The sequence below is a fragment of the Arachis ipaensis genome, chromosome B7 (assembly GCF_059453495.1).
Source record: "Arachis ipaensis isolate K30076 ecotype BB chromosome B7, ASM5945349v1, whole genome shotgun sequence".
Taxonomy (NCBI): Eukaryota; Viridiplantae; Streptophyta; class Magnoliopsida; order Fabales; family Fabaceae; genus Arachis; species Arachis ipaensis.
In genome coordinates, this window is record NC_142442.1 from 133,566,378 (window position 1) to 133,593,435 (window position 27,058).

The 27,058-nt window shown below is 31.8% G+C and overlaps 2 protein-coding genes across 2 annotated transcripts; one reads left to right on the forward strand and one right to left on the reverse strand.

The window, feature by feature from the left end:
- The first annotated feature begins 4,044 nt into the window (after positions 1-4,044).
- LOC107607764 (uncharacterized) lies at positions 4,045-4,811 on the forward strand. The gene is made up of 2 exons (XM_016309668.1): positions 4,045-4,140; positions 4,431-4,811. The coding sequence occupies exons 1-2, from the start codon at positions 4,045-4,047 to the stop codon at positions 4,809-4,811; spliced, it is 477 nt and encodes a 158-aa protein (XP_016165154.1).
- A 12,638-nt stretch (positions 4,812-17,449) lies between these two features.
- On the reverse strand, positions 17,450-21,146 carry LOC107607767 (putative indole-3-pyruvate monooxygenase YUCCA10). Its single transcript, XM_016309670.3, has 4 exons — positions 20,441-21,146; positions 19,245-19,478; positions 18,434-18,559; positions 17,450-17,755 (listed from the first exon to the last, which is right to left on the reverse strand). The coding sequence occupies exons 1-4, from the start codon at positions 21,056-21,058 to the stop codon at positions 17,546-17,548; spliced, it is 1,188 nt and encodes a 395-aa protein (XP_016165156.1). The 5' UTR covers positions 21,059-21,146; the 3' UTR covers positions 17,450-17,545.
- Positions 21,147-27,058: the final 5,912 nt, after the last annotated feature.

Here is a 27,058-nt window from a genome sequence, read left to right on the forward strand (position 1 = left end):
TGCAGCAGAAACTCAAGGATCGAAACGTATCTCTATGTCTCCGATGCAATTTAGTATTCGATGCTGAGGCTACAGCAATTTTTGAAAAAGAAAGAATGAAGAAGGAACTGGCTCATCGAGAGGAGCAGGCTCGTCAAAAGCATCCTGTTCGACGAGTAGAGGGTTAAAGTTCTAGTGATCGTCAGAAAAGTACTATGGCTCCTATAAGCCGTTCTCAGGCTGTAGGTGTGCAATGGATTCGAAATTGTCAAGAGTTCTAGAACAGAGATACTCATTACAGGCGTAACCCACAGTGGGGTATAGGGGGCCTCTTCGAGGTCGATATCCTTATTTCTATGGCCGAGCCAGGGGAAATCCAAGGGGTAGAGGAAGAAGGGGGCAACCGCTGTCTAAAGTGGCTCATGCTGATAAAGGGCAAAGGGGCAACTCCATCGGTGCATTCTCGAATAGTCTTTTTGGTTGATGGAGAGACATATCCGAAATGAGTTCTTTCTCCCGTGAAGTTGGACAAGGGCAAAGTAGTGGTTAGCATTCCAGTCGTTGATAAAGACAAGGGTGCTAATCTGGATGAAGAATATTTCGAAGAAGGAGACGAGGAAATGGTCGGTACCATTTTGATGATTCCAACTGAGTATTTGGGAGAATATGAAGGTGATCCTGAGGTTGATTATGACATTGATGATGAGGAAGCCTTCTCGTTCATTCGATTTGAGGATGAACCAGGTTATTTTCAGAGGCCTTCCGAGAAACAAAAATTCTATCTGCGCCCACTTCACATTACTTCAATTATGAGTGGGATTAAAGTAAACAAAGTTTTGATAGATGGAGGAGCAGTTATAAGCTTGTTGCCTGAGAAGATGCTGATGAAGGTAGGCAAGCATCTTGATGATTTGATCCCAACCAATATTTCAGTGACAGACTTTAGTGGTGCTTCGACTCCTGCTAAAGGGTTAGTTACTCTGGGGGTGAAGGTTGGATCTTCTTATCGAAACACTATTTTTGTGGTGGTGTCTTCGAGGGAAAGTTATAATACCTTGTTTGGCCAAGACTGAATTCATGGAGTTGGGGTTGTACCATCTACCGTGCATCAGAGTATTCTTCTTTGGACAGATAATGGAAAACCTGAAGTAGTCAAGGCTGATTCGAATTTATATGTCGAATAGTTTCATGTTGATTTCAAGGTGTATAGTCCAAAACTAAAGCCTTTGAATGTTGACAGGGTACTTAATTTGTTCAATTGTGAAGGGTGCTATCTGACTTCAGAGGGTATAAGTGTGAAGCTTCGCTATCCACAACTTAGCGTTCCTCCAACTGGGTGGGATTGTTCAACATAAATGGTGATTTGAAGACGCTTTTCGATGGCAAGGGAGCAAGATGTCTCGGATTATCTAGTAACTTTAAATAAGTATCTAAATAATTTCCTTTTAGTAGAAAAAAAGGTGATTCTTCTGATGAAGTTGGATCATTTAGGAATGTAATTTCTTTTTCTTTTCATACTAAAGATTCGATCTCTTCGATCAAATTTTGTCACGGTTTAAGATCTTCTTATTTACATAATTCTAATGATATTGTTAGTTAAACTCCTGTTGAAATAGTAGAAGTTCAGTGTATTGAAAATGAAGCTGTTGTTAATCTAGCAAATAATCAAGTTCGTTTTAATCCTAGTGAATCAGTTGATTTATCTTTTGATTGCATCTATGATTTAGAACCTTTGAGTTTTGAAAAATACTTAGTAAAAGATGATGAACATGCAAAAGGGTTTGAATCATAGGATCCCTTAGAAGAAATTAATCTGGGATCTATTGATGATGTTAGAATTACTTATATATGTAAAGGTCTTGCGGCCCCATTTCAAACTGAATTATACCATCTTCTACATGAGTTTAGAGATTGTTTTGCTTGGGATTATTATGAGATGCATGGTCTCGATCGTTCTCTTGTGGAACATCGATTAGCACCGAAACTAGACGCTCGACCTATAAAGCAAATGCCTCGACGATTTGCTCCTGAAATTAATCAAAAGATTAAAGAAGAGATTGAACGCTTGATTAAAGCAAAATTCATTCGAACCGCTCATTATATTGAATGGGTTTCGAATATTATGCCTGTGATGAAAAAGAATGAAAAATTAAGAGTGTGTATTGATTTTAGAGATTTGAATAATACCACTCCGAAAGATGAGTATTTTATGCCTATAGCAGATATGTTAATTGACTCTACTGCAGGGAATGAAATTCTAAGTTTTATGGACAGTTATTCAGGATATAATCAGATCTTCATTGCTGAAGATGATGTGTCCAAAATTGCTTTTTGATGTCCCAGGGTGTTGGGCACTTATGAGTGGATAGTTATGCCATTCAGTTTGAAAAATGCTGGTGCAACATACCAATGTGCTATGAATACCATTTTTCATGAGTACATTGAAAAATTTATGGAGGTATATATTGATGATATTATGGTTAAGTCAAATTTGGTAACTCAATACATCGATCATTTGAGAAGAGCATTTATTACTATGTGGAAGAAAGGATTAAAAATGAATCCTTTAAAATGTGCGTTTGGTGTGTCAGCAGAAAACTTTTTAGGATTTGTCATCCAGAAAAAGGGATTGCTATCGATAAGAATAAGGCTGATGCAATTCTGGCATTATCCCCTCCCAAGTCAAAAAAAAGTACAATCTTTTCTTGGAAAAGTTAATTATCTTCGAAGGTTCATATCGAATCTTTCAGGTCGAACTCGAATATTTGCAGCTTTGGTAAAATTAAAAAATGAATTACAGTTCGAATGGACAGGAGAACATCAATAAGCTTTCGAGTCAATTAAAGCTTATTTGTCCAAAGCGCCAATAATGGCGAATGTTCGCTTCATGACCTTTGAAACTATATATTGCTGCATCTGGGAACACGATTGGGTGTATGTTGGCTCAGGATGATGAGAATGGCCATGAACGAGCTGTTTATTACCTTAGTCAAGTTTTAATTGATATCGAGACAAGGTATTCACCTATTGAAAAGTTGTGCTTATCTTTGTATTACGTTTGCACAAAGTTAAAGTGCTATATGGTTGCCAAACCTGTGAAAATCATTGCACAAATTGACCTCGTTAAATATATGTTGACTTCTCCGATGTTGCAAGGTCGACTAGGGAAATGGATGTTGGCATTAATAGAGTTTGACTTGCAATATATTCTGAATGAAAGGACAGGTCATTGCAGATTTTCTAGTTGATCATTTGAATAATCCGAATGATTAGGGGGCAAATATAATTGACGTTCATGTTGATTTTTGGAAGTTATATTTTGATGGTTCAAAGCACAATGATGGTGCAGAAGTGAGAATTTTAATTATCTCACCAAAGGAAATTCCGTCAGAATTTTTGTTTGAGTTAAAATATTCTTGCTTGAATAATGTGGCTGAGTACGAAACTTTAATTTTGGGCCTTGAAATTTTGATCGGAAAAAGGGCTTTAGAAGTTCAAATCCTTGGGGATTCTCAGTTAGTTTTGAAACAGATATCGAAGGAGTTCAAATGTAACAATGAGAAGTTAAAAAAATATTTAGCAATGGCACGAAAATTGCTAACTTCCTTTCGAAAGGTTTCATTAGTCCATATTCCGAGAATTCAGAATGAAATTGCTAATGAGTTGGCTCAGATTGCTTCAAGATATAAAATAGGCCCTGAAACACTAAGAAAATTGACAAAAATTTGCCAAATATTAGTGCCAGTGGATGAAAGAAAAGCTGTGTTTGGATGAATAGGAAGATGATGATTGGAAAAAACTTATTGTTGAGTATTTAAAGAATCCCAGTATTCAAGTGGACAGAAAGATAAGGTTGAAAGCAATAAATTTTGTAGTAATGGATGATGAGTTATACAAGAAAGGGATCGATGGAAGTCTTTCGAGATGTTCAAGCCGATAAAAATATTGCTTTAGGGGAAGTCCATAGAGGTATATGTGGCGCTCATCAGGCTGGGATAAAAATGAAATGGGTTTTACGTCGAAATCATGTTTATTGCCCTTTAATGGTTAAAGATTTCATCGATTATGCGAAGGCGTGTCAAGAGTGTCAACGCCATGGAGTGGTGCAACAGATCCCAGCATCTGAGTTACATTCGATCATTAAGCCATGGCCATTTCGAGGTTAGGATTTAGACCTAATTGGGTTGATACACCCTCCTCCTTCGTCGAAGAATTATAAATTTGTCTTGGTGGCCATAGATTATTTTATGAAGTGGGTCGAAACTATTCCCTTGATAGAGGCTGGGCAAAATGAAGTAATAGATTTTATTGAGGAATATATAATCCATCGATTTGGAATTCCTCAAATGCTAAGTATTGATCAAGGGACTATGTTCACTGGTCAGTGAATTAAGAATTTTGCAGTTTCGAGAAATATTAACATGATTACTTCAACCCCTTATTATGCACAGGCCAATGGGCAAGTCGAAGTGGCAAACAAAATTTTAATTAGTTTGATTAAAAAACAGATTGGAAGCAGACCTCGAACATGGCATGAGACTTTGAGTCAGGTATTGTGGGCTTATCAAAACTCACTAAGAGGATCAACAGGTACTTCTCCTTATAAATTAGTATATGGGCATGATGCAGTTTTGCCTTTAGAAATTAATCTAAATACGTTGAGGATTTTAAGGCAAGATGAGTTGCTAGTTGATGGTTATTGGAATGCAATGTATGATGAATTAAATGATTTAGTCTCCGAGCGTGTTTTGGCTCTTGAGAATATGATTCGACAAAAGGAAAACGTTGCTCGAAGTTATAATCGTCAAGTAAAAGAGAAATATTCAGTATAAGAGAGTTGGTCTTGAAAGTTGTATTGCCAATGGAAAACAAATCGAGATTTCTTGGCAAGTGGTCCCATACTTGGGAAGGACCTTTTCAAGTAATTGAATTGTATTCTGGAAATGCATATTGAATTAAAGATATTGATTCTGGGAATGTGATTAATTCGATAAATGGAAAGTATTTGAAGGAATATCGATGTATGCCGAGTCAAGATTAATAATGCAAGTAAATAAGTCAGGATACAAAAGAGTTGTTACATATAAAATATCCTAAGGTGGTAGAATAGTAGGCGCCAAAAGTTCTCCTAAGTCAGAATGGAGTTGGACTCTCTCACTGTCCAAGGTATAGAATGCTTCAGTTTGCTCGTACTCCTCATTTTTGTGCCTTGTCAAGTTGCCTTTCACAATCTTCTTACTTGGCTTCGATAGTGCGGAGCTCCTTGAAGAGTTTTTATTGTTTGTTCTGGGCGGTAGCCAAGGGTATTGCCATGTCAGCCTTTCTCTTCCGAATCTTGGCTAGTTTTTCATTGATCTGGACTAGCTCTGCTTCAAGTTCTTCTTCTTGTTTATCATAATGAGCTCGAGCAGTGAAGGCTTGAGAAATTCTCAGATCGAATTCTTTGTAAGAAGCCTTTATTGGTCGAAGAGCTTCGCCAAATTTTTCTGACTCAGTTCTGATTTTGGCTACTTTGCCCTGGGTTCCTTGTAGTTTATCTTGGAAGGTGATGCAGTCATTAGAAATCTTTATGAATTTCTTGACTATAGCAGAGAATTGAAGAGGAACTCGAAACTTAAGGGAGGAACTCAAAATTTCTGAAAGGAGTAAATTCAGATCTGAGTGGCTAGTCCATTCAGTAGGTGGATGTGATAAAAGTTGAAGAGTAGTAGTTAATTGTTCACGGGTGTTTTCATTAAGTTATGAGGGAAGGTTGGATGTAGAAGGACCTGTAGGAGTTGGAGTTGAGATCGGTACTTCATCTTCTTGAACGATTTGGTTCAAAAAGGCAACCAAACCATCGAGGTCGACATCAGATGGTTGAGAGGGCATATCAGGGACTTCAAAGGATGGTTTTGGACCATGAGAGGTGGAAATCTCAATGTTTTTGTGTGGGCTTGGAGATTTCTAAGGAGAAGGAATAGTTTCTGGCATATGAGTGGGTGAATCGGAGTCAGGAGCAACGAGAGAATCAATGAAATTTTCAACTCAAGTTGGAGAATGAAGGTTGTCAGCATTTTGATTTTGAGAGAGTGAAGGCTATTCTTGTGTCAAATCGACTACTTGTGTATCGATCGAAATGGGTGGAATGACTTGAATTGGTTCAGCAGATATAATAGTTTGAGTTGGAGAGTGAGATTTTTGTTGCTCTGGCCTCGGTTGATCATGTTAAGTGGTTTGTTCAGGAGCGAGTGAGAAAAATGTTGACTGAGGAATTATTTCAACCTGAAATAAGACACTTAGTAAGTCAAATCTTTCAACCAAGTTAATATGTTTAAAATTAATATGAAATTACCGGAATGGATTTTCTCCGAATCAATGGTGGGGCGGATTCAGTTGTGGAATCTTCATCTGAGTCAGAAGGAGCGGCAAGAATATTTTGTATGGACTGTTTGCTTTCCTCTACAGAGCTTTCACTCGAAGATTGAACCTGATACTAAAGAAAAATCAAAATCATGACAAGTTCGAATGAATACAATTGAGAAAGGTTTCAAAGAGTTTGATTGAAAGATTACCCTTCTGGAAGCTCTTGTAGGAATTTGTCGATTCTTCTTTGGTGGTTGCCTTGAAGGTACTGCAACCTCGATTCTCCTTTTTGAGGTTCTTCTTGGCGAACAGTCAGTGGTTGTGGCGGTCTTGATGGCTGAGTTTTTAATCTCTTCAAGGGTGCGACTATACTTAGAATAATATGTGGTCCACCAATCAAAAAATGATTTGGTGATGTATGAACTACGCTCCTAAAGAAGGTGATTGTAGTTCATCTTTTGTTTTTTATTAGAAAGAAGACAGATATCGAGTGCTTCCTTCGAAACTAACTCGACATGACAGAAAGCTTTGCTGTTTCAAGGAAGTGGAGTTGGAATGGTTTGAGAAAAGCCCAACTGCCTGGTTGTGTAGTGAGGAGCATAGAGAGTTGCCTTGAATTGTTTCTTTTTGTATTGAGGCAACCTAGTTGGGATCACCTGAATAGCCCGTAGGTTTGCCCAATTTCTATTGGCAATCTCATTTTCTTGATCATCATTTAGAAAGAGAAGGCGTTCGAGCCATGAAGGACCACAATTTCGACGCAAAAAAGGAGTGAAATTGAGGTCATTATTGTTGAAATTATTGCAAGAATGAAAAAGAGAAAAAACAGCCCAGAAACGGTCCTCAGTCGAATGGGCATCTGGGAAGTTTGGTTGGAAAGAGGACAATCGAAACCTTTCGATATGTTGTTTGTCAGATGAGCTATGCCCATCTTTCTGCATGAATTTCTCAAAAATAGCATTCAACCAGAGTTGGAGGAGCCAGAGGGGACCTCCTACGTTGATTCGAGAATTGTTTCGAAGGCAATTGACCAGATAGCCAAGTTCTTCGAATAAGTGACCCAACATCAACTTGGCCAAATTAAATATGTTTCCTTCATGTAAAATGGCAGCAAGAGGGAGAAAGAGTTTTTGCATCTGAACACTTTGAGAACAGAAGACAATGGCATTTAGCCAGTAAAACAGAAACGTGACGTGTTTATAGTCGGTCACAGGTTCATTTTTCTTACCCATGTTGTGGATGATAAAATCACTATAAGAAGTTCTATGATCTATTCTGTATTCTCAGTTTGGTTGTGTGCTGAGCGAATATTTTATACGATTTTTACCATCATTTTCATATAGTTTTTAGCATGTTTTGTTTAAGTTTTGTTAAGTTTTCATAGGTTTCGGTACAAAATTCATATTTTTGGATTCTACTTTGAGTTTGTGTATTTTTATACAATTTCATGTATTTTCTGGCTGAAATTGAGGAGCTGGAGCAAAAGTATGATTCAGAGACAGAGAAAGTGCTGTAGATGCTGTCAGGATCTGACCTCCTTGCATTCGAAAGAGCTTTTCTGGAGCTACAGAAATCCCAATGGAGCGTTCTCAATGGCTATGGAAAGCTAACATCCAGATCTTTCCAGCAATGAATAATATTCCATACTTTGCTTCAGAATTGAAGGCCCAAAACTAGCATTCAATGCCAGCATCCTTCCTTGTTCTAGCGTCCAACGCCCACAAGGAGGAGACCAGCGTTCAACGCCCTAGCCAGTGTTCAACGCCCTAGATTCCTCCTAGCACGTGGATCTCAATCAAGCTCAGCCTAAACACTCACCAAGTGGGCCCCATAAGTATATTTTAGCACTAAAAGACTATTTTACCCTTCTTATATAATCCTTAGTCATTAGTTTAGTATTTATTTGAGAACTTTTACATTCTAGAAAGACTTCCGACATATTTTCAAATTCCACATTGTATTTTCTATCAGTATGAGTTTCTAAACCTCCTAGATTGAGGGGTGGAGCTCTGCTGAGTTTTATGAATTAATAAAGTATTACTGTTCTATCTTCAATCCGTGTTTGATTCACTTCGTTCTTCATCAATATGAATGCGTTGAACCGACACAAGGTTATCTCATTCTACATGGGTTCAGAGTGAGCCTTTTATCGGACAATGATGAACCACTAACTTGATTATACATCACTTAGACAACTAATTCACGACTTCATTGGGGTCTTCTCGAGACACCAGTTCAGCCGAGGTATGGGGAGATTAGATTCTTTGTGGTAAAGGTTAGAACCAAAGGCGCAGCATTCTCTGATCCGAAAGATTCAACATTGTCTGTGGCGTTTTGAGTAGGATCACTAAGCGGAATAAACTGCAGGAGCTTCACCCTCAATCAACATGGATCCGCACTAACCCTGGGGTTCAGATCTGGAGGAGCATTAGCGACCTCTCAAGAAAGGCACTGATCACATACAGCCAGCCATAGAAGAAATCATTCACAGTTGGAGTAGACAGTAAGACTGAATTGATTCAAAAGAGTAAAGCATCTCCAAGCCTTAACCATCTTCATATCATTACATTCACCATCAACTGAGTAACGTTTTATTTATTTTCTTTTTATGCGTTTAAATAATCAAACAACTTTTCTATCCGTCTGACTAAGATCTACAAGATAACCATAACTTACTTCAAATCACAATCCTCGTGGGATCGACCCTGACTCACTCAGGTATTACTTGGACGACCTAGTGCACTTGCTGGTTCAGTTGTGCGAAGTTTAATTCCGCGCACCATTGTGCATCAGAGATCAGTTCAGGGGAGCTTATGGGGAGACCAGTGATGGTAGCCACGTCAAGGAGTGAAAGGCCAATCATTTCACAAGGGAGGTGGAAGTTGTTGGTAGTCCTGTTCCAAAACCACCGCTCCTATCATCCAGGGGTGAGCGATTGGTGTGAAGTGAGAAAGTCGTAGGAGCTCTTGGATGCCAAGAGCTCTCCAGGCAGTATTTTTCTCCGATTCAAGATGCCTGTGCCAGGTTCTAAAATCAGCCCCTCGTGGAGTAATTTTAGGGTTGTTCCTGAAGAATTTTTGAGGATTAACGAAATGAAAAATGACAAGGTTCTGGTTGATTAGCAAGTCTTCTCCTTGTGCATTGGGGAAGTAAGGGATATGTTTGTGTGCCCGTTCCATGTTAAACAATGAGTTTCATCGTTGACGTTGAACGGGATGAAAATCCTGGTGTCATCGACTTGAGGTTGAGGATCTTCAATAATTTTATCATTAAATTTATTGAGTATTTTCAAAGTTGGAGGAGCATGAGGTTGAACCATAGAATCTTTGCCCTTGTCTTGTGCGGCAACACGGGTTAAAGAGGAAGCCATTGTTGATTAAGGTGAGAAATGAAAAGGAGGATTTGCAGTTGTAGAGCAGAAAAGAGTACATAAGTAAAAGAAGAATTATCACTTTGGAAGATATGGATTCAGGAAGGAAGACAATGGTAAGAAGTTTTAATTTAAAAGAAGAAGATTTGTTTCTTAACCATTGTTACAAAGGAGAATTCAAAAGAAGGAGACAACTTCGTAGAGAAGGTGAAGTGTTGGAAGAGAGAGATTGTGAATTGTGGGAGACGTGTCAAACGGCTGGAAAGTTAATGGGCGAAGTAAATGTCATTTATGGCTAATCATGGTGATCCTCGTTAATGATAAAATTAGGATTAAATGTTTTACCTTCTAAAGAATGATTTCAAGAACAAACACATTAATCTTAGGGGGTAATTTGTTAGTAAAAAATAATTGAATTCGAAGAAGAAGGTTATTCGAATTATTAATTAAGCTTTCGGAAGAAAAGTTAGTGTCGAAGGAGATGTATTTGGGGGCATTGAATAAGAGATCGATTAGCTTAGCAAATCGAGGAGTTACTCGAGTTAAGAAGATCGAAGATTCTTAGAATCGAAGGTTATTCAACAGTCGTTACAGAATCAGGCAAAAGAGCGGGAACGGTTACCTGTGTTTTTGCACACGTGGGATTTTCATTTCGAAATGATTAGTTAAGGAAATGGCTATAAATACTAGAAGGCTCGAAGTAACAATAGTTGGAACTTTGCTTCAGAAATTACTCACGCATACTCATATCCCCAACGACTTACTGAGTCTGCTTCGAGTCAATTTTCTATAGGGTTCCTTCCACTTGTTTTACTTTCCATTTACATTTTCTGCAAATTTTACTTTTCTTGCAAATTTATCTTTGCAGCAACATTTAATTTCCTTGTTCAATTTACAATTTCCAGTATTTTTATTTTCGAAGTTTAAAAGTCCTTTGATCTAATTAAAGGTATTTTATTACTTTATTTAAATTCAATGCAAATCATTTCGATTTCAGTCAATTTTACGTTCAAAATCTTTATCTTTCAGTCTTTCAGTCTTTTTCTTTAATTCTTGTCTAATTCGAGGAACTTTGATGCACTTCTAGAAAATTGGTACTCGCAAAAAAGAGGAGTAGATTTCACTCCTAGACTATTAGAATCGAACCACCATCAATTTACTAAAAATCGACAAAATACCTTTACTTTAATTAAGTTGTGAGAAGTTTAGTAAAAACTAATATGTGCGTGTTTCACATACTTTTTATATGCACTTCTATTGATATAATATATAAATTTTTATTAAAAAAATACATAAATTTATTAATATAGTACCAAAATTTTTATAAATAACACACAAAATTTATTGCATAATTAAAAATTATTTTATGATTGTTATTCTGGATTCTAATTGTACATCAAAATTTTTACTACTCGATAGTTTTGTATGCACAATTTAAATTATTTTTATTTTTACTGTTTTAGATTCTGTAATATATATACACTAAAATTTCTGTTCTCAATAATTTTACTATATATATATATATATATATGAGGAGATGATAATAAATTAATAATAATAATGATAATGAAAGAAGGAGGAAGGAAAGAAAAAAAAAAATCAAACAAAAGAAGATGATCACAACAATGTTAAAAAAAAGCGTATATACGATAAGCATGACTTGATTGAATTTGGCCTAAAAATTAATTGGCTGCCTAATATAAGTTGTTATATAACATTATTTTGTGCTTTATATACAGAGATGTTGTGGGCTAACTTTCTACATCATTATTAACCTTCCATTTCCAATATCTTCTATTCTTCTAGGCAGTTGTTCTAACTACCATAATATATTTAGAAGAAAGATGGTTGTTACAATTGAAACAATAATTAGTACTTATTCATTATTACAGTTAAATTAAAATTAATACCACTGAAATAATTATTATAATTTTGATATTAAAGTTAAATAATTATTTTAATTTATAAACAATAACAGGACATATAAAATACAATTTAAAATTCAAAAAAGGTTACATTCAGTAGCATTATGTTACATATTGTTACATAATACAACTTAAAATTCAAAAAATAATCAAGAAGAATAATGGTTGTATATCTTAAAATTTACGACACAACAAAACTCTACGGAAACATAAAATTAAAGAACTTCTCCCAGGTTGTAAAAAAATTTCGCAATTTGCGAGAAATTCTAAGTACATATTCTCATACTTCACCAACAGAGCACATTTTGTAGTATTACACCAAAATTAAAATTACATCAAATCTTTTTTGAAAATGTTTAATAACAAAAGAAAGTTAGCCAAAAACAGTTATAACTTGTCTTATTTAATATTCATTAATTTTTATAATAATTAATAAATACTAAATAAGACAAGTTCTGCCTGTTTTTTTTGTCTTCCTAACATTACCATCTTTTTAACGAAAATTAAGTGCTTTATTTGGAAAAGTATATGGAACCAAGAGGTGATCAGCCAAAAAATAAACAACTTAACTAATTTATAATTATATTTAATTAATTTTATTTATTTTTAATTTATAATATTTGATATTAATTGCTTCTCACCCCAAATTAAAATTCTGAATGATACGTTGAAGAAATAGGGGCGGAGATCACGGAACTTTCAACAATCCCAATTCTTAGTATATAAAAAAAATTATAAAATATATAAAAGAACATCTATTTAGTATGAAAAAGAAACATTCTGATACTTAATAGAAGAAACATCCTAATATCTAGTATAAGCACCATCTACGTAGAGGTTTTGAATTCATCCAAAAATATCTGGCTGATTTTTTGCTGGTATCCTCTTGATTCCCTAACATTGTTGGCTTTATTTTTAAAATAAGGTTACGATTATTCAACCAAAAAAAGTTCAGCACGTAATAAGAATGTTTCATTGCTGTAGCATCACTAGCATGTCCATGGATATGGTGTGTGTAGCGGCTAGTTTGGTTTGATGCAAGCCACGAGCCCACGACTAAGTACATGAACAAAAGATGACATCAACGGTGATGATTAAATTAAGATTAAAACTCAAATGTAATTATCTTTATGTGAAATTAATAATTAAAATTTATTAAATTAAATAATTTAATTAGTTTAATTAAATTATTATCTAATGATTTACAGCTATCTTAACTACACATGAATTTTCAATTCAGATTAAAACTGTTACTTTAATTTCTCGGGGTTTTCGCAGGTGCCTAACGTTAATAACGACGAGATAATGAGACAATTTCGTCTTAGGCTCGCTAGCTGTACGTGTCCTTAACTGCTTTCGTGACAATTTTGTATTTTGTCGTCACAAAATCATATTGAATTGTCGTCGATTATAATTAGGTGAGTCCATTGAAAATTCTATTTCCTTTCATGCGTTAATCTTTGCATACTTTTTGTCATTCAAGATCCTTACAAGAAAAAGATTTCAGGCTCCTAGGATTTCTCTTTAATTTTATAAAATTTTATAGAGTTTACTGATTACAAAAAAATTAAAGCAAATTGCGAGATTTTTTTAAAATACTTTTCTTCATTATAATAATTGGTTAATATTCTTGGTTAATATTTTATTTTAAATACTTTTCTTCATTATAATAATAAATCAAACTTTTAACAATTGTTTATTATCTACTATCTTTTTGAGTGATTATTAATAAAAAAATATTTTTAAAAAAATTACTAATAATTTGTATTAGAGAAATAATGGTTGATCAATATATATTATTTTATATTCATCTTATATTTGAGTTAATATTAACCAACTCTTTATATTTTTAATAATTTCTTAGTTAAACAGTAAAATTATCTAAAAAACAGTATTCAAAGATAAAAAGAATTCAAAGACTAACAGAATTTATTATTTTTAGTCAATATTTTTAATTCATACTTTAAATATTATTAGTAAAAACAATAAATTCTAATATCTCTTTAGCATTCCTCTTCAAAGATTAAGTTAGCGAATCATTATATTATTTTATAATGGGTTATATTATGATATCAAACATGTTATCGTGGTGGATTCTGCTGATAGTTTGCATACATTTTTTTTTCAATTATTTTTTAAAAAGGATTATGCAATCAATCTGACAAATTAACATTTAATGACTATTTGTATTGAAATTTGTCAATAATTCTAATATTTTATTTTATATTTTTTTAGTAATTATTATTAGGATTCTTCTTTATATTTTAGTGAGTCAATTATCAATAATCAATATTTTTAATTCTATAACAGATTATATTCTTTTTTTTTTGGTTTCCCATGGTATCCCTCAACCCGGCAGGTCAAGGACTAATCCGTCGCGGTACTGAGCTCCATTTAAGGGTTTACCGCTGGCCAATGGGTTGCTGCATGCACAAGGCGAGATTCGAACCTCCGACACTTGCTTAAGCGGACTAGTGAACTAACCACTAGACCAACCCAACTTGGTTAGATTATATTCTAACGCCAAGTATATTGACGTAGTAGATACATTTTGGCCGGTGCCAGTTTGGATACCTCTCTCGTCTCAACTATTTTTTAAGAAAGTATATGTTATATAATCAATAAATTAATATTGAATGATTAATTATCTTGAGATTTGTTAATAATTCTAATATTTTATTTCATACATTTTTAATAATTATTATGATTCTTTTCTTATATTTTTATGAATTAATAATTCTATTATTTTATTTTATATTCTTTTAATAATTATCACGATTATTTCTTGTATTTCTAAGACTGATATATATAGTATTTTGTCTTACCATTTATAAATGTAAGTATTAGAGTCAAGTATGCTACATAGTGCATTGTAGTGTCAATCTATATGTTAATATTATTTTTTAAAAAATTATATATTAAATAATTAAATTTATTTAAATTTAATAATTAATTAAAGTGAGATTTATCAATAATTATAATATTATATATATATATATATATCTTTTAAATAATATTTAATTTTTTATATAACATTTTGAATATAGTATTTTTTTATTTTTGTCTATTAAACTTATCTAAATAGTTAAAAAATTATTTGTTAATATTTTTTAACAATATATTATTATTTTCTGCTACTACTCAAATTAATGTTTTAATTTTTTTTATTATTATTATTGTTGTTGTTGTTGTTGTTGTTGTTGTTGTTAATTTGATAATATTTAGTGAATACATATAAATTTTACTTTAAAATATTTTAGTTTATTTTTTTTATAGACATTGAGTTATTTGTTTTCTTATTAAATATAAGTACTTTGTGAATTCCTTTATTTTATAGATTAGTTGATATTATTAGTATAAAATAATATATAAAAATATTTTATATAAAATAGATATATTTTTTTCTGTACATCATACGGATGTATAGACTAATAAGGTTATTAAAAGAAATTAACAAATTAATAACAAATAATTATCTAGCTCTAGTCTTAAAAAAAATATATTAATAGTAATATTTCTTTTTTTAACTAAAAATGAAAAAATTTAAACTTGTAATCTCTTAGATGAATATGAAAAGAGTATGTCATTTGAGTTATAACTAATTAACGTAAAATGTGTTGTTTGACCTAGACTTTCTAATGTATATTCATTCACAATTAAATCCCTTAATATGGTATAATAATTAATCTGGACTACTACGTACGTATTAAAAGACATTGATTCGTCCATTATTAAATATAGTCACCTTCCTCTCTCCTCTGTCACACCTATAACCTTGTACTTCCGAGGTTTCATTTCCAAAGTCCTAATCCTTGGAGAAGAAATTAAAACACCAACAATATAATAATAATGAATACAGAACAAGAACAACAAAGATGAAAGTTGTTGGGTTCTTTGGTGTTTACCAAGAATCCTTCAAGATCATCCAATCCCACACAAAGATCTTCACTCAAATCACCTTTATTCTCATTCTCCCTCTCCTCTCATTCATCTTCTTCATTTTCAAACAACAATCCAATCTCCTCTTCAACGAAATTCTACATGACTCGCATCAATTAACCAATATCAACAACCATGACACACCACAATACCAGCACCTCATTCGAAAAATCTCTTCTAAATGGGACACTTTCTTGTTCTTCAACTTCATCTCCTTCACTCTCATCCTCATCTTCTCCATCCTCTCCACCACTGCGGTGGTTTACACCGTCGCCACTTCCATCTACGACGCCGGAAAAGAAACTATGATAAGTTTCACTGAGGTCATCACAGGCATTGTCCCAAAGACATGGAAGAGGCTTATGGTAACTTTTCTATGCGCCATCTTAGATTTTCTAGCGTACAACTTTTTGGCAATGTTAGTTACTTGGGAACTTGCAAAACCGGTTCGAAATTACTTCGGTGTTGCGGGTTCCATTATTATGGTGTTCTTATATCTATCTGGGTTCGTGTATCTGATCATGGTGTGGAAGATTGCCAGTGTTGTTACCTTGTTGGATGGAAAAGCGTGTGGATTTGAAGCAATGAAGAAAAGCAAGGAGCTAGTGAAGGGTAATATGGGATTTTCCATATCCATTTTTCTTAGCGTAAACGTTCCCTTCTTTGTGATACTTTTTTTGTTTTTGGAGAAAGCAGCGTTTGGGATTTTGTGTTTGTTGGTGTCATCTCATGTGTTGGTGTTTGAGGTTGTTCTTCTAACACTGCTCTGTTTTGTTTGCAATAAGTCTTGTGAGAATAATGTTGAAAAGGTTGTTTTAGTGGATCAAATTATTGATGAACATCATGTTCATAATAATGTTATGATTCCATTTTGATAGATCTATATATGTTCTATATGCTGAAAACTCATGGGAAGTCGATTTCATATGAAATTAATATTTTAGAGTCGTTAGATGAAAATTTAGTTAAACCAGTCAAATCATCTAACGGCTCTCCGATATCAACTTCACCTGAAGTCGACTACTGTACCTGAGTTTTCACCATTCTATATACTTATAATTACTGCTCAGTTAATCAAATTCATCTTTTCATAGAAATAAGAAAAATAGAACACAACATAAAACTAATTAATATAATCAAATTTAAAAATTGATAATGATAAAAAGACAATAAAAAATCAATCCAGACAATAAAAAAATATATATCAGCAAACCATGCCATAATCCTCTAGCTCCTCGTTAGTGGCCACTTTTATTCTTTTGGATTGACCCATTTAAACTTTTAAATTTTGTTCTCATTTTTTTTAATTTAATAACTTTTAATAATTCAACTCAAATATTTCAAATTCTAACTAAAATATATTAATTTCTAATCCAATAACATATTACAAATAATTTGACCCAAAATTACTATTTCAATAATCCAAAAATTAATTTTTATTTTTAATTAAAAATGGTATATTTTTAAACAACAAACGAACTGACCCGTTTAATCTACTAAAATTATATACTATTAGATCTTTTTGGAATACTGGGTTTTGCCTTCCTGCTAAAATTTTTTATGACCCACGCACTACGATTTAGATCGGAAAAACCAAATAACTAAATCCCCACCACGTACTATTAAGCAAATATTATTCTGATTTACTTTAAATCATTATTATTTTTGTAATTATATTTATAATATTATAGAATTATTTATTATTAAAAATTTAAGGTATATAATTTAAGGATAGACTTAACATGTTAGAGTTTAAGATATAGATTTAGTTACTAAATTTTATATTTAAAAGCTGTATAGACCTTAGGAATTTACTAAATTACTTAACCTTTTAAGTATAGTAGATAAGTAAATAAATAACATAATTAAAAAGATCGAATCAATAGGATCATGTAGACTTTATTATATATTTTATATACATTGCAAAATAACTTAATCATACATACAAACAAAGTCTACAGGGGAAAGCAATACACATTTCGATCGATCAACTTTCATTGGATAAATATGAATGATTAAAAGACACCTTTAGATTGATAGAATATTGGATATGGTTTGCTATATTCTTGGCATCATAAGAAATTCCTTCTAATCCCATTTTTGAAAAACCAGCACAGTAGATTCCTTGTTCTCCCCCCCAATGATTAGGGTAGCTTGGTTTAGGCATTCCATCCTCATTGAACAGAATCTCATAATCCTGCATGCAAAAATTTTTTTGATACAATTACTCAAACAATAACTAAGTGGTCTTAGGGTCATTAGGCACATTAATCTAAATTCAACTTTTGGATTAGAGAAATATTTTTACTATACGTGCATATTAAAATTAATCAAATATATACATGTAATTTAATTTATTCTTAATATTTATTTTATATGAATAATATTAAACGGCTAACACAATTCACTCTTTTTAACTAGCACTTAACCATCAATATTTTATAAAATAATATTAAAAAAAAAGTTTAAATACACTAATAGAATTTGTATAATGACTAAAATTATTAGTCAATATAAATAAAAATTCATAACCTTTGAATTTTTTATTTTATATATATATATATATATATTCTATATTAAGGAGTAAATTTAATAATTAATTTTAATATATACTTAAAATAGTTAATATTTTTAGAGCACGGTTAGTTAATGCTTGCTCTAATAACATTTATAACAACCGATTTAATTTAATCTCTATGTGAAAAAAATTAAAACAGTACTATTAAAAAGACAACAAATAATCCGTTTAAAGAATCTAAATTTATTTTATTATGCATTTATAGAGTGAATTAAATAAAATAAAAAATAATAAGTATTGACAGTTTTTTACTAATATTTTTTTGATACTAAATATTTTTGAATTATAAATATTCACCTTAAGCCACGTCAGCACATTGGTTCTGTATCCAGTAGCAAAGATGATCATATCAAATTGAGCACGTTGTCCATTGGTAAATTGAACTGTTTTAGCTTCTTCGATGTTTAAAATAGCAGGGACGACCTGATTGAAGAGGAACATCATTATGAATTCCACCTCATCCATTGTTATTCGAGAAATTAATTTATGAAATAGATTAATTAACTTATTGATGTCGCTAATTAATACCAAATATGATGCAACCAGAAATCTCTTGTACATATATTCATTCTTCTTAAATATATTAAGCCAACTTAGTTTTCTTTACAATGGACATGATGCATGAATTGACTTAATACATAAGCTTTGTTAATCAACATCTATCTTTTAAAGGAAGAGTGAATACCCATTCGATCCCTGACAATTATTTCGAAAGGACGAGACCCAAAAAAAAAAAAACTCAATCCACCTCCTGATATTTTGTTTTTTGGGACTGATTAGTCCCTGTATAAAAAAAAATAATATTAATTTATTTTGGCACAAAAATCTCGTTATCCTTTCGAAATAATTGTCAGAGACTAAATTAGAATTTTTTTTTTGTCAAGGACCTCGTTGTCTTTCGAAGTAATTGTCGGGACTATTTTGGATTTTTCTCTTTAAAAGAATTTGGTTTAAAGTTTTTAAAGTAAAAACTTTTCAAAAGTCAAAACATTCAATCTATTAAAAATTCCACAACTTTTGACCACTAAATCAATATAATTATATTAGAATTTGGATCCTCTAAAGTTTGAATTTCATTTTCGAGAGTAAAGTCCTAATTATTAATTACCTTCACTTGGCGATCCTTAATCTTTTTGACGCAACCCATGTCAATGATAGGAGTAGTTCCATTCTTGATTTTCATTGCAAAAGGTCCCTCCTTTGGTCTAATCAAACCATACTTAGACATATTTCCATACATTAGTTTGCTCATAAGCACCATGAACTTGTCCACCGTTTTTACCTCAAAGTGTTTCAGCATCGACATTCCCGCGTACATCGTTTCCTTACTAAAGAAATGCACCTAACAAATAATACCAAATTTTCTATCAAGTTAATTTTAGAGTTAAAAACTCGAACCATGTAACTACAATCGATGGAAGAGACATAAAAAGGTTGATACCAAATGAGTGTAAAAACGGAGAACTAATTTTCCTTTTTTATTTGTATTTTTCAAAATTATTATATTATTTAATTAGAATACACCACCGTGCGTACCCATGAATGAATAACACAAAATTACTTCACTCGTTCTTTATCCATCTAGAATTTAATTAGAGAACCAATTATCTTTTAGCCATTTAATATATATTAAGAAAAATATATTTTTTATCCCTAGTATTTGTGATTTTTTTTAAATATTTCTAACATTTAATTATATTTAATTTTGTTTCTAACGTTTTTTATTTATATATCAAAATAATCCATAGATGTTAATTCCATAAATGTTAGAGACAAAACAAAAAATATTTATAAATAATTTTAAAATAAATCGAAAATATTAAGAATAAAATTGAATGAATCTAAAATGTTAGAAATAAAATCAAATAAAATTAAATATTAGATATGTTTTTAAAAAATATTATAATTGTTAAAGACAAAAAATATATTTTATTTTATATATCAATTAATTTTTTTAAAATTATTTTTTTATTTTAAATTCTAAATTCTAACTCAATCTTGATGCTAAACATTCCAAAAAATAAGTTACAAACATAATTTTATAATAAAAAATTTATTAATATTAACTAATTAAAAATTAATTCTTGTTATTACTATTTTTCCCCAATTTTCAATTAACTTTGAAAGGAATAATAATCATCACTATATCAACTGGTAAATAAAATAGAATAAGATTTTCATCTTAATCATTTTGACCCAATCATTTTAATAAGGTTAATCTAACCCAACCTTATAAAACTAACAAAAAGATCCTGAACACACATGTAGATAAAGTTGGAATGAAAAAAAAAAAAAAAAACTTACAGGGCTTCTGACAACAATGGATGTATATGCACCACAATTTGAGAGATCATTAGCGATATCCATTCCAGAATTACCAGATCCAACAACCAAAACATTCTTTCCATAAGTGTCTCTTCCATTCAAATACTTGCTAGAATGAATGTAAACCCCTTCATACTTCTCAAGCCCCTCAATCTCAGGGATATACCCTTCACTATATTCACCGGTCGCGACCACCAAGAAATCCGAAACATATGTCTCGTAGGTTCCGGAAGATGTGTCCTTTGCAACGACCCTCCATTTGTCACTCCGTTCATAAAGAATAGCAGAGTCCACGGTGCGGTTATATTTGATATTAACATTGAAATATGCAACATAGGACTCTATGTAACGCAAGAACTGAACCCTAGTAATAAAGTTTGGTAAGCTAGCGGGAATTGGATAATGGGGTAGGCTACAAAACTTTTTGTCTAAGTGGAGTTTCAAATTATCATGGGCTCTTTTCCTAAAGAAAGATGCATTGCAATCATCTCTTTCAAGAACAATGTTAGCGATGTTGAGTCTGTTGAGGCACCCAGCGGTTGCTATTCCAGCAGGACCTGCACCCACAATCACAACAGGCACTTCAATAATCTCCATTATTAATATAATTAATATTAATTATATTATTTGGAGTTATTTAATTGGTAATGCTTGTTGTTTTTGTTTCTGGGCTTGATTTCCTAGGGTGCTGGGCACCTAGTTTTGACCAGATTCTCTAGTTGAATTTATATTGTAGCTTTAATTGTCACTAATAGGTAGCTGAGTTGTAATCCAGAGTGAAATACCCTTTTTTTGATAAATAAAATCGGGACAACCAGTTATTTTTTTGTTTGGTTTAAGTAAGTTGTTTAGCAATTTTCAGCAAATGAATATAATTTAGAAATTTTTTTGAAACATAAATAGATCTATTTACTAAATATTGTCAATTTGTTTAGAAAGATATCTTACTTTTTCTTTTTTGAGCTCTGGCAATTTGTTTATGGTTACAATTTTTAGGGTATGTGGATGGGTGGTGTGGGAATTTCTTGTTGTCAAGTTGTTATATATATATATATATATATATATACACACGAAGACTACGATAATTATCAAGTATTATTAAAATCAAAGTTATATTTTTTTATATTTTAATAATATTTTAAAAAAATATTGTTAAATAATAAAAAATATTATTTTAATTTTAATAATATTTTTAAAAATATTATGATTACTTTAGACACCGTTTGTAACACCTTTACTATCAGAAATTACACTTCCGGCTGCGCTACTCTGATAGAAAAAAGTATTACGACTACTTTACATACTAAATATTAAAATAGGAGCCTGTGACTCGACAATGTATCGCTGATTTCTTTGAAAATCGGAAATAAATACTTTATCTTAAGAAAAATACAAGCAGACATAGATTCATATACAAGACTCCTTACATAATATCTCATAATATAATATACATATAAAACATACAACTCCTATCCCTCTTACAAACTTGTAATAACAAAGACGAGTGAAGAAAATAATCTAATTAACACAACAACATATAAACCAAACACAGTATAACTCTTCTTAATGCTTCTTCATCCGGTTCCTGAAAAGGTAAAGCTGTAGGGGGTGAGAACCTAACCACACAGTCTCACCACGGAGTTTCAAAGTTGTCATAAGAAGATATTTAATAAGAAAACTCTTTTCAAACTCAGTGATTATCGTTGCCTTATGAATCTTTTAAAAACCAATAGGTAAGCGTTCAAAACCTTTTCAAAGAAACAATATTTAATCTGTCAGAAATTTGAAACCTTTCCTTTCTTATAAGAAAATCTCAATCAGAAACCAACCACGCAATCAAACAACACAATCATTAATTCAGCACCAAAGTTCATTCTCAAATGTAGCACGCCAGGACAAACACAGACAAGACAGACAAGGAAACCACATGTTTAGGTAGCAGTTACAGCAAATAGTTCAAGTAGCAGTTAAGAACAATTTAGCAATTAGGCAAACACAAACAAGTTCAAACCCAAACAAAGCATACAAATGCATATGATGCATGTCTGTCCTATGGCTGATGAGGCTCATCTGTCGGTTATCCAGCCAACCCGACAAGTCTGAATTGACCTTAGACTGTCCCCCGACGTGCATCCCCAAGAGAGTCTATGCATAGTTTTTTCTCAAATAATCAATATTGCTCAATGGGGGTAACATTCCTAAGAATTTATATAGTGCCCGGTCACACTTACGTCATAGGGTCAACAGAGTATCGAGTTTTCAACCTGGTACACGCGGTGGCAAGCCACGGCACTTAATCCAGGGAACCTCGTATCTCAGATATTTCAAATTCATAAGCCATATAAATAATTCATTCATCATTCATCATTCATCAATATCTAAGCCGTTCTCAATATCATCATCATTCGTCAATCCATATCCCATTTCCAAATTCAATCAAAAATCACATTTCAAAGTCAATCCTCATCATCCTTCTTTCCGTTCCATTAATCAACAACCTATTCCAAAACATAATTCTTTCTTTTCTAAATAAATCAATATTAAAACATATAATGTTTAAAAACTAAATCTTTTTAAACAATTACTTTAGGCGAAACTTCCAATTTTATAAAATTTCGGCAGCATCTCCTCTAAAATTCAGACTCTGTCACCCTTTTCGGGTCCCAACCAAATTAAACCAAATGCCTGTTAATCATTTAAATCACTTCCAATTACCATTATTACAACAACAACACTCAACCCAAGGAAATTACAAAATCTAGAATTCAATCAACCAATCCTATAAATCGCAATTTAAATCATCTTCAATTGATAGCATCAATCAATAATTAAGAATCTTCGGTCTTCTCAAACAGTTTCAAACCAAACCATTCCTCAAACCCTTTTCAAATCATTTCCAAAATAGCAAATCATTCTCAATAAACAAACCGCTTTCAAATATCAAGTCCTTTCCAAATTTGTTTTAAAATCAAATTTCGATATCAAGTCAGATTCAATATCAAATCGAATTTCAATATTAAATCTTTTCTAAAATTAAATCGTTTCCAAAATTAAACTAAATGTCAATAATAAATCTCCTCCAATAATTCAAGAAAAATCACTTTAACAACATCAATCAACTAATCAAAATATCCAACTTTTTCAATCGATCAATCTATCAATCAAACTAATAATCTCATTCATCCAAAATAACTCAATTCAATTCATAAGACTTATGAAATTACAAAAAATGTATTTTACGCATTAATATCGATTTATAATAACTCTGGAAAGTAAAACAAGTTTAAGAAAAGTACCCATACCTCAGTTAGTCGAACCCATCGTTAAACGCAATGATCCCATCTTTGTTAATTTCAGCAGCGGCAGCAACACTAATAGCTCGTTAGTACCATTAATACTATCACCTATGATAATTCCATCAGCAAACAGGAATGTAACACCTTCACTATCAGAAATCACGCTTCTGGCTGTGCTACTCTGATAGCAAGAAGTATTACAACTACTTTACATACTAAATATTAAAATAGGAGTGTGTGACTCGACACTGTATCGCTGATTTCTTTGAAAACCGGAAATAAATACTTTATCTTAAGAAAAATACAAGCATGCATAGATTCATATACAAGACTCCTTACATAATATCTCATAATATAATATACATATAAAACATACAACTCCTATCCCTCTTACAAACTTGTAATAACAAAGACGAAGGAAGAAAATAATCTAATTAACACAACAACATATAAACCAAACGCAGTATATAATTCTTCTTAATGCTTCTTCATCCGGTTCCTGAAAAAGTAAAGCTGTAGGGGGGTGAGAACCTAACCACACGGTCTCATTATTTTCAAATTTCCAGAACTTTAAATCATAAATAGAAAAATAATCCATAGGTGTAGAGTTTGGATAAAAACCTTAATTTATTTCAAGTCCAATTAATTGCCTTTAATTATTTTCAATAAAAATAATTTCTAAAATTAAAACCATAAATAAATATATAATTTGAGATTGATTCAAAATAGGACTTTTCAAAAGTCTTGGGTCTTACATCCTACCCATCTTATAAAAATTTTCGTCCTCGAAAATTGATATAAAATAAAAGAGATTTCATATTACTTCACTCTTGAACTTATTTAAAGATATATATATATATATATATATATATATATATATATATATATAGTTTCAAATACCAGGATTTTCATATGGCATAAGGGTATTAAAGGGTATAAGTGTGATGCAAACAGAAGTTACAAAATAGGCTTGATGTACAAGATAATATGTTTTCAAACATGTGATGGTAAGGCAAGGCGTCAAAAGGTATGAAACCTGCCGGGGTTTAAACGATGTACTTAACGTCCACATACTGATCTCATACCAACTTCAGAGATTCAACTATTCAAACTTCAACATAACTTATCTCCACCATTTTCAACCGTATTTCATTGGGCAACTCATCTGACGGTTCTTAACTTCGTTAAACACTTTGCAAACCTTATTACTGGTCATAAATTTCACATCAACAGAACTATGTCATGTAAAACAAGGTTCCACGATTCCCTATGATGTCGTACATTTACGAGTTTCACCTTTTGCGTTCACCAAACGTACCCTAAAGAATTAATATGTCGTTTACTAAGTCCAACAGTCACACAAGATACCAAAACTAATCTTGAGTATACACAGAAGGATAACAGACCTTAGAAAAGAAAGAAAAGCGGCAAGGATCGTATTCGCGAGAATTTGAAAGAATTGTTGAAATCATAAGTAGACAAGAATAAACAAGTAATGAAGAATGCTGGAAAGAGAATCAACTGATAACTTTAAGGGTAACTCTCGAGTCGAAGGAATTCGATAGGACCTATAAGATGAAAAACAACACAGTATTTTGAAACCAATTTAAGCTGAATCAAAAAAATATGAGGTTTACAGAAGAAGAATATCCAAACCAAAGACAAAGTTTATAGAACTCAAGAGTATGGTTTAAAAATATTTTCGAATGCATTGTTCGTAAAGAATGGAAAACTTAAGAGGAAATCATTTCATGTTCTAAAAGAGAAAATGGGTAACAAAAATCCTTCAAAAGATTAATAAAAGCATAAATGTTGCATTATTTCAATATAAATTCAAGTGGAAATAGATTACACAAATTTTTTAAATGGAAAGATTAATTTGGCTAAGAACAAAATTGTATTTTCTCTTCTTTTTCAAGCATGTATGAAAACTACAATCTTGTTGGAAGAAAACCTGACATAAAGTTTTACTCATAAAAGAAAAGATGATGCATTACAATCAAATAGGTTTAAATCACATACAGAAATTTTCAGAGTATAAGGTAAAGGAGTGTTGGCTGAATTGAAAGCGATTTTATTAAAACTTCAATAGACGGTTATATCGCTCCAAAATAAGTTCAAATCACATCAAAGAGAGGCACTACTCAAGTAAAGCAATTTAAAGTTAGGGACAACTTTGCATAAGAATAAATCAAAACTTGTTTAAAAAGGTTTAAACCAAAACTCCAGTAATATACTTGAAGTCACAACTTTATAAGGATGCTCAATAATATTAAGATATGCTAAAAAGGAAACTAACTCATTTTAAGAAAGGAACTTAAATCAAAGGATTTCAATTAGGATTCTTAAAACATGTCATTCATAGAAACGAAAAGTTTAAAAAGGAACTCAGCAACTTAAAAAGTTGATTCAAAACTTAAATTTCTTCAAAAGAACTCAAATCTTCGTCAAAATGGTCCAAAACAAAATTTTGAAAGTATACTTGGAATAACCACCTCGCAAAAAAATCATTTAAGAAAATTACGATGCGCTTAAAAGGAAATCAGCCCATGGAAGAAAGAATCTTTAAATCAAGGGAATTTGAACAAGAACTCACTAGGCATGGATTATCAAATAAGTTTCCAATTGGTCCAAAGGAATACAAAACGCATCAGGAAAGAAAAATTAATCAATAGAAAATTCTCAAGAAAGAATCTTTGACTAAAGAAAGACAAATAAAAGGACAAATGGTGCATTAGATGGAAACGAATTCAAGTTGACTCGGATGAGCATGAGATTCACAAGAAATGGAAAACTAAGACTAATGATGACGTTCAAAAAAAAGTAAGAGAGTAATTAAAAATAGAATCAAATATGACATTCTCAGAAATGAAAAGCTTAAGGAAGAAATTGGTCTATTCACAAGAAGAAAGACACGAGTCCAACATTTTTTCTAAAAGAACAACAATTGCATAAACAATGTAGTATGCTAAACCAAATTCAAATTAAAAATAAAATAGGTGAAGTTTACCAAACAAAAACCAACTGGGAAGAGATAAAAATCTTTCTTTGAAAAATATCTAAATATATAATCAAATAAGGATATTCATAAAAGATGTAATAAAATTGTTAGAAAATCAAATTGTATTTAAAGTATATATACATTTCCATAAATCAGTGAAGAAACAGGCGAGGTATTGGAAACAATTAGTTTTAAACTGTATAAGAAAATTTCAACGTTTATATAAAGAAGTATATATCAAATTAAAAGCGATTGTATATTTCAAATCAAAAGCGGTTTTGTTAAGATTTAAAGAATGGC